This window comes from Schistocerca piceifrons, chromosome 11 (assembly GCF_021461385.2).
Source record: "Schistocerca piceifrons isolate TAMUIC-IGC-003096 chromosome 11, iqSchPice1.1, whole genome shotgun sequence".
Taxonomy (NCBI): domain Eukaryota; kingdom Metazoa; phylum Arthropoda; class Insecta; order Orthoptera; family Acrididae; genus Schistocerca; species Schistocerca piceifrons.
The window spans coordinates 110,607,765-110,617,430 of NC_060148.1; the positions used below are offsets into that span (position 1 = coordinate 110,607,765).

Consider the following 9,666-nt stretch of genomic DNA (forward strand, 5'->3'; position numbering starts at 1 on the left):
CAATGAGACTGGGCGTTATTCAATTTCCTGTGATCATTTGCTTTATAAATGTGTTTCATAGTAGGAAAATTCTATCATTCTGGTAGAATGTCATGACAATTTTAAATCACTTACATTTACTGAATAAGTTATCTGTGACGGCCATACATTTTTATCTTTTGGTTTATAGGCCCCGATTTTGTGGATGGTGAAATATTGTTTTGTATTGTGTAAATCAACATTTCACACCTCTTTCCTCCTTCCTCAGTTTCATTCAAAGTGCTGGTGACAGCTGTGACGTTTCATATCAAGAAACATTACATCAAGGAGTAGTCAATGAAAAGCTGGAGAGATATGCAGAGAAGTCAACAGATTTCAGTGTGTCTCACAACCATACCAAAATACAGACTTCACAAGAAGACGGCTTATGTGGCACAAGATTAAGTTGTAACATCAGGCAAAATGAATTTCATAAGTTTAACTGTAGTTTCTGCCTACAGAGCTTCCCTTCAAAATACAGACTCATAATGCATGTCTTCATCCACATTGATGGTGTGCAGGCACCTTCATATGTGTGTAAGTCATGTGGTGAGGTATTGCCCACTGATGACTGCTTGAAAGAACATTTGAGAATGAGGGAAGGTGACCAAGCATTATCTGCTACCAACAGTGAGAAACTTGAATGCAGTGATGATCATGAAAACAATATCTCCTTCGAGTGTGTACAAGAAGGAATCATGGAACAGACTGAAAAGACCCCTTCATGCAAGGTACCCAGGAAAACTTTTAAAAAATCCTTTAATGACATATGCAATACACATACTGTGAAAGAAGCTGAAGAGAAACTTGAAAGACGTAATGACTGTGGAATTTTATGTACAAGTGACCATGTTAATGTCCACACTGTGCTAAGTGCAAAGAGACATCACAAATGTGATGTTTGTGGTAAAAAGTTTACTCTGTTATGCAATCTTAAAAAACACAGCTCAATACACTCTGGAGAGAGACCACACGAATGCGAAGTTTTTGGAAAATCGATTACTGAATGGGACAGTCTCAAGAAACAAGAATTAACACACACTGGAATGAGACAACACAAATGCGATGTCTGTGGAAAATCATTTACTCGGTCTGGCCATCTCAAGACCCACATATTAATACATACAGGGGAGAGACCCCACAAATGTGATACTTGTGGTAAATTATTTAATGTATTGAGTAATCTCAAGGCTCACAAATTAATACACAGTGGAGAGAGACCCTACAAATGTAGAATGTGTGGAGAATCTTTTACTCATTGGGGCAGTCACAGGAGACACGAATTAATACACACTGGACAGAGACCACACAAATGCGATGTCTGTGGAAAATCATTTACTTGGTCGTGCCATCTCAAGACCCATATATTAATACACACTGGACAGAGACCCCACAAATGTGATACTTGTGGTACATCTTTTAATGTATTGAGTAATCTCAAGGCCCACAAATTAATACACAGTGGAAAGAGACCCTACAGATGTAGTATGTGTGGAAAATCTTTTACTCATTGGGGCAGTCACAGGAGACATGAATTAATACACACTGGACAGAGACCACACAAATGCGATGTCTGTGGAAAATCATTTACTCAGTCGGGCAATCTCAAGACCCATGTATTAATACACACTGGACAGAGACCACACAAATGCGATGTCTGTGGAAAATCATTTACTCAGTCAGGTCATCTCAAGACCCATATTTTAATACATACAGGAGAGAGACGCCACAAATGTGATACTTGTGGTACATCTTTTAATGTATTGAGTAATCTCAAGGCCCACAAATTAATACACAGTGGAAAGAGACCCTACAAATGTAGTATTTGTGGAAAATCTTTTACTCAGTGGGGCAGTCTCAGGAAACACAAATTAATACACACTACATAGAGACCACTCAAAGTTTGTTGAGGTCTGTAGACCTACACATGTTGATAGAAGACCACATGTGTTTTATGAAAGTTGTTCGCATGTGCTACAGAGCAGTCACAAAAAATTTCACTAATCCACTTCCACAGCTTCACATTCAAAGAAGTTACATACTAAATACAACATATGAAGCACACAATTGTGATTTTTTTGTTGCAAATGCTCCATGCTTTAATGATCGGGCTACCCAAAATTTGTGCATTGAGATATACCTTTTACTCGTTTGAGAAGTAGTTCTGTGCAGTTATCAGGACCCCATATTCTTCAAGAGAATGTACCAGTATGCTGCTAATTATTTGAAAGAAACTGACATTTCAATCTTCATGAAGCTGTATCCACTACCCAGGTGACAGCAGAGATGTGTTTATTACATATTCATAATGTAGGATATTTATCTCAAGAATGGAGAAAGATACAAAATCTCTTCTTTATGCAAACATATTATTGAGGTAAGCCTCCTTAATGGTAATGTTATTTGTGTGATCAATAATCTGCACATGTGTGAACTTTCTGTGCTAGTTCTCCATTAGGATTTAACTGATGGTGGCATGCATGCAGAGATAAGGGAAAAATTATAATCATCATCCTAGTAGCGTTTTGATTCACCTACAGACTGCAATACAACAGTGCATCTCTATGGTATGGACTCATTAGTTCTTCGTTAGTTTTCCAGTTGTAAATTGGACTATAAGTCTACACACATCTCACACCTTTCCCATTAACTGTAGGCTATCGGTTTGTTGCTGTCTAGTTGGTGTGCAATAGCATCCCAGATTCGTTTCATCATGATCTAATGAAGTGAGCTGGGTGGGAAAGACAACACTGTGAGCCATCATGCTGCTCGAACCATTGCAGTGTGATTCTTACCTTGTAATTTGGACAGCTATCCTGCTGTAAGATGTTGTCACTCTCGAAAATACATCAAGCATTAAGTGATAAGGTTGCGATAATGTTCATGTTCTCCACATCTGTCATGGTGCTTTCAGTTATGACCAGCTGTTTTCTTGCCATCTCATATGAATATCCCCCATAGCATGACACTGCCTCCATTTTACTGCACCTGTTGTGTGGTGCGTGTATGAAACAACTATTCATCTGGATAATGACATATCTGAGCACAAACATTGACCTGGTCTGAAAGAAATGTCATTTATCCCTACATGTGACACTTCCTTACAGGTATGCAGTGCAATCTCGATTATCCTATTTGTATTACTATTGTAACTGACAACATTGTTAGATCAACATGGGAATACAAAGCTGTTACATAACTTGGGGCCTCATGTTCAACAGTGTCTGCTTAATAGCTTGAAACTCTGGAGCCTGCTCAAGCATTTTCTCCTGTCTCCACTGATTGCCATCTATCCCACTTTACAGAGCAGCTAGGTTCAGATTTGCGTGTTCTAGATAATGCATGGGCATCCTACAACCTTTGTCAACTTGTGGTTTCACCATCTTTCAACAATGTTCCATAGAGGCTCACGATAGAAGCATCTGCACAGCCAACCACATTCGCTGCTTCTGAGATGCACTTACCCAGGCACTAGGCAAAACCATCCGCTCTTTGGCGAAGTTATTTATGCCATTTTTTCACATACTGTCACTAGAATGATAACCACTCATTTCTGGTTGTATAGTTTCATTACTACGTGACATAGCCACAATGCCGCTGGGTAGCAAACACTCCTTCTACGGAAGTGGGTATAATGATTTGGATCAACAGTGTATCTTCACAAAAGAGGGTCTTTTGGTAAATTGTGTAGTAATTCAATTTTTCTGCTTTGTTAAATTTTATGTCAATACACTATTGTCAGTTCAAGTGCCGTATTTCTTGTGAAAAATTTTTGTATTACAAAGCTCTGTACATTAATTTTATACATCAAATCTTTTAATTATTTGTCTGTTTTAAATATCATGTAACTACTGTATAAACAGCAGTGGGAAAACTTTCATCATGTAGTGTCAGATTATAATTACGGTTGTTTGTAGAAACACAAGGACAGTCGAAAGAGCTCAGTGTGATTTCTAGGTTATGAATTTAATCCAAATGCATAATTTTTATTGTAATAAGTTAATTTATCAAATGTACTTTCTTTCTAATTGCTTTGTTTTAATCTGATTTTTTAGTTGTCATTTATCTGCTTTAAACATGATTTCATAGTGTGTATTTTCCATAATTTCTCTGAGTAAATGTGAGGTTCTCAGAAATCCTTACTAATGCTTTGTCTTATACTTCATAATGTTTGTTTTTGGTCAGTTTTTTTCCATTTACTACCAATTTATTATTGGTGTAAGGTAGTTCGTTTATTAAGTTTTGTCATACTTTTAATAACTTGAGACAGTTGTTTTTAAGTGATAGGCATTTTTGAGTTTTACAACACTTAAAGCTGTGTGGCTTTTTACCGAAATGAGAATGTAACAGTCATGATGGTTCTTGCGACATAATAGTGTGCTGCTATCTGGGCTTTAATACTGCAGTGGGTTTTAAATATTTAGGGAATGCTGATCTAGTTGCAGTTTGTGGGCTCCCATTCTTCACACACTTAATGAGATATTTTGGTTGTGACTTGGAACGAAATTGCATGGGTTTTAAATTGTCATTCTCCTTATAGCAATGTTGTTACACTATTCTGTCCAGCTACTTAGTTACATATTTCTACTACAGTTCCTGTTCGTACTGTGCTCTTTGTGGATGGTTTACTTAAATCATAACTGATAATATTTAGTTCTCTCAGTAACGCTTGCTGAGACAAAAATCATTACTATTATTATTCAAGTAAGAACAGAGCTCTGAATTCACAAACTTACAATACTGCTACTCTCATGAAGCTTAAATCCTGACTCGAAACCGTCCTATTTTAATAGTCCTATCACTGAAAATAAGCTTGTGTTGATTCTGAAGATTCTGTACAGAAATTAAGTAAGGTAACCCACAGTGATATGTTAAAATCGGATTTCAAATGACAAAGGGAATGAGAGATATTGACAATAGTACTTTATTTTGACAAAGTGCCATTAATTGTTATAATGTGGTATTTATATGATAACACCAAAACAAATGTCATTATTAGTAACTGGTTATTACTGCCATCATCATATAATGTTCCTGACCACTTTTAGACACTTTGTGCTGAAATATATCTGGTAAATGCCATAAAGGCTCTAAGGACTATCTTCACATTATCACCATTATCACCATCTGCCCCCAGTAGCTGAGTTGTAAGTGCAACAGACTGTCAATCCTAAGGGCCCGTGTTTGATTCCCAGCTGGGTCAGAGATTTTCTCTGCTCAGGGACTGGGTGTTGTGTTGTCCTAATCATATCATTTCATCCCCATCGACGCACAAGTCGCTTAAGTGGCGTCAAATCGATAGACTTGCACAAGGTGAGCGGTCTACCTGACAGGAGGCGCTCGTCACACGCCATTATATTACCATTCACTTAAAGCTAATATGGGTGGCATTGACCAACCAAAAAGTTCTACGGAAAATCATTTGATACGATAATTGTTACCTTCCACTCCTGTCCAAAATGGTTCTTTTCAAGACCTATACCTTTAGACATCTTTCAAGACTAACATTAGTGTTCACTTGAGGCCAAACTGAATCATAAATCAAGAAAGTATTATTCTAAATATTGTTATAAGAAGAAATATAGTACTTTTTGTTTGAAATTACTTGAGTGAATGGAGGTTGTTGGAAGATGATACAGCTTTCATATAACGCTAAAAAAAGCTACTTTTCACTAAAATATAAAATTGTGGAAATAGTTTGGATTTGTGTGTGTAAGTATTTGTGCTATTCAAATTTTTTATTGTTAAAGTTTAATGTGGCTATGTTTACTAAGGGGAAGTTAACTAGTGGGCCACATGCGACTGCAGGTGTAACTCTCTGATACATTTATAACTATAAATTTGTACAAGTTGTAGCTATGCAGTTACACATCGATGTAGTTTCATATCTTAGGTTACAGTGCATGGCACATGAGATAGATATATGTAATTCATACATTGTCTCATAAAGAACAGACTGAGATACACTAGTATCCCCCTGTGGTGGTTGCATTAGTTAACTCTATTCAGTTATACTCAGGTTAGTTGATTTTCAACAAATATTGCCATAAAGCATGTTATGGGACATTTCTTAAGTATTTGCATTACTACAAATAATTATGAGTAGACTGATCCTTTCACATCAGAAGTATTAGAGACTTTAAATGAGTGGTCGTGTTTGGGCCAGTGTTGACTACAATATCCATGAATATTGACGGAATACCTCCCTGCAAGCAACAACTCTTGCAAGACGTGCCGCACTAAGCACTGTGATATTTTGTGTGTTCAAGAAATACACACATACACACAGCAGAGACGTCCTTCAGTTCCTGGAATAAAACTGGTTGCTGAAACACAACATGCACAGTATGGAAGCACCATCAGTAAGACCTGACCTTTAAGTCTGTAGTGTTCATCAGTCAGATGATAACAATATTGAAATTATTATTGTTGAGTAACAGTAGAGTTACATCAGCGTATAAACCCCCAGCAACAGATTTTTTTCTTCACCCCACCTGAACATTTTATTACAGGGAAAGCTTCTATTGTGGTATGTGATTTCAACATTCACAGCCATGTTTGGGGGGTACACTCAAGAGGACCAAAATGGTGAGGCTGTCCTCCTATGGGCTGAAACTTTCCATCTCTCACTCCTTCACGACAGCAAACTACCTCATTCTTTCTTCAGTGGACGCTGGCTGTAATCCATATCTGATTTTTGTTAGTGAAAGTGTTTTTCATACCTGCACTAAATCCATCTGTAAGCCCATACCGAATACACATCGACCTATTATGTGTCAAGTTCTCCCACAAGTAAGTCCTCAAGAAATCACTTTCACATGAAGGTACAACTTCAAAACGGCTGATTGGCAGAAATTATCAAAGTTATTACATGAGAAAATTGTAGCTATAGCTCTTGTGATAGATCAATATAAAATTTTTGTTAACATCCTTAATGCCTCCTCCTGAGCATCAGTTCTAAGGGGATGCAGAATGAACTATATCAAGGGTATAACACCTGAAACGACCACTCTTCTTTAAGAGTACTACAGAAAGTTTGAAGAAGATCCTTTTAGTGCAGCCACATCAATTCATGCACAGAATGTCCTCTCTTCAATATCTGAGGCAAACAGAGAAGAATGGATAAAATGGCAGACTGTGACATGAGTAAAAGTAATCAAAAGGCCTGGAGGCTATTACATCGCCTGAGTAATGATAACACTCAGGTCAACAGATATTTTAATATTAAACCAGACCAAATTGCTCAACAATTCCCTATTAATGGCAGATAAACTAAATCCAGAAATATAGAGAGGAAACAATTATTCAGGCAAACAGACCAAGAGAATAGTATCTTATCTCCTTATCTATCTGTTGAAGAATTGAATTCAGCCCTGAATAAATGTAAATAGGGAAAAGCAGCAGGACTGGATGACACTAGAGCTGAACAAATCAAGAATTTTGGTTCCGCTAAAATGCTTTGGTTACTGCAATTTATGGGCAACTGTATTCGAGAGCGCAAGATCCCTAAATTATGACGAAAATCAAGAGTAATTGCCACAAGGGAAGTATAGGAAAGACCCCAAAAATTATAAACCAATCTCTTTACTCTGTCACCTCTACAAAATACCGGAGAGGCTCAGTCTTCAGAGAACGATTAGAAAGGCGGAGCCTCTTCTAATACCACAGCAAGCAGCTTTCAGAGAAGGGGAGAGCTGCACATCTCAGATATTAAACTAAACACAACATATCGAAGATGGATATGAGAAATGGCCCATTACAGGTGCTGTATTTATCCATCTATCCACAGCTTGTGATGCGGTCATCCATCGGCTCCTTCTGAATAAAGTTTATGACATAACTAAAGACTTCACATGCATGTGCAATATTAGAAACCTTCCCCAGAATTCCAGATTTTTTGTGGAATTTTAGGGTACGAAAAGTAGGTGGAGAACTCAGAAAAATGGGCTGCCACAAGGCAATGTGCTTGCACTGCTATTATTCAACATCTATACCAACGATCAACCTATCCCTGAAGGAGCTCGAAGCTTTATTTATGCTGATGACTGCACTATCACTACTCAGGCTGACTGTTTTGAGACTGTAGAAGATACGCCATCAAAATCTTTATAAGAATTCACTGTTTACTATTATGGGAATTACTTGATATCTAATCCTGCCAGGACTCATATCTGCACTTTCCACCTCAAGAATAAACAGGCAAATAGATCCTTAAATATATCCTGGGGAGGTATCATACTCGAATATAATCCTACTCCGAAATATCTTGTAGTAACACTGGATCGCGCGCTAACATATAAAAAGCATTGCCTAAACACCAAACAGAAAGTGGCAGCCAGAAATAAAAAAGTACAACAATTGACACATATGTCATGTGTGCTAATCCATGCACTGTGAGCTCAAGCACACCTGCTCTATGTTGTTCCACTGCTGAATATACATGTTCAGTATGGTACAAGTCCAGTCATGCCAGGAACGTAGATGAGGCTCTAAATGAGTCTTACCAGATTATCATGGGTTGCTTAAGACCTATTCCTGTGGACAAACTCCATTGCCTCGCTGGCAAAGATCCTCCTGAAATGACACATCAGGAAGCTGCAAGATATGAGAAAAGTAAGACCACAACGAAGAACGCCCATCCCCTATATGAGGCTGAAATCAAGAAGGAGCTTCTTGACAACTACTGAGGCTCTCATCGAGAATCCATATGTGGCAAGGATCTCGCGATGGTGGGAGAAATGTCGATATTTGGGAGAATATATCGCTCCAAAGGAAGAGCATCCTCCAGGATATTCGGAGAAGTGGTCAATATGGAGGTCTCTCAATAGATTACGGTCAAACACAACGAGATGCAAGACCAATCTGCTGCGTTCATCACAAACCACCTGCTCCATGCAAGACCTTATGACAGATACACCAAATGCACTTGAAGTGTCCAATTTTTTGTCCTCTTTTGTGTAAAATTATGTCAACACTTGTATATATTTTTGACATTTCGGTACTTTTGAAATGACAAATAAGTAAATAAATAAGTAATGTAATAAAAGTAACAGTAAGAAAAACTGTATCATTTGTTTTTAATGTCCAGAGAAAAGATTATTCATATGTTAGGGGAGGAAACATGACAAGACGGCTTTTGGTACAGTGATATTAGCAACAAAATAAACCCAGCACTGCATCCTTTTTATGGTTAACTAGATGGAATGCCACAATCATAGCATTAATTCTCATCATTTTGCAGGTATGAAGATGCACAACCTACTTAATAGAAACACAGTTTGATAATCCTTCTGAAAGGAACTGGGAAAGTAAGCATATGGTGGAAAATATTAGTACTCAGTGTATGAAAATTTAGCTAACACTAAAAGGATGATTGATAGTAGCAGCTAAGTGTTGTGCTTAAACAAAAAGAGAAACGAATGAAATCCTAGCATGAAACTGTATCAGCATCATTTTTGGGAATATAGGAGCTGCTGCAGTGCAGAACACCAGGTGGATTGTGGGCAAGATAGAGTTGATGGTTGCGTGATTGTTTGAGGGCCAATTAAGAGTCATGAATATAGTCAGAGAAGTCTGCAGTTATTGCAGTGCTAGTTTATATTGAGCCCTCCAGGAAATATGAAGTTGCCAGTCTCGATAGCAACAGGG

At 37.7% G+C, this 9,666-nt stretch overlaps 1 protein-coding gene across 1 annotated transcript; it reads left to right on the forward strand.

Annotated features, from left to right (window-relative positions):
* Nucleotides 1-506: 506 nt before the first annotated feature.
* LOC124719769 (zinc finger protein 664-like) lies at nucleotides 507-1,907 on the forward strand. The gene has a single exon (XM_047244967.1). It carries the CDS (start codon nucleotides 507-509, stop codon nucleotides 1,905-1,907), a length of 1,401 nt encoding a protein of 466 aa, XP_047100923.1.
* Nucleotides 1,908-9,666: the final 7,759 nt, after the last annotated feature.

What these genes read in the sequence shown, in the direction of transcription:
- LOC124719769 (XM_047244967.1), top strand. Translation starts at nt 507, where the DNA reads ATGCATGTCTTCATCCACATTGATGGTGTGCAGGCACCTTCATATGTG.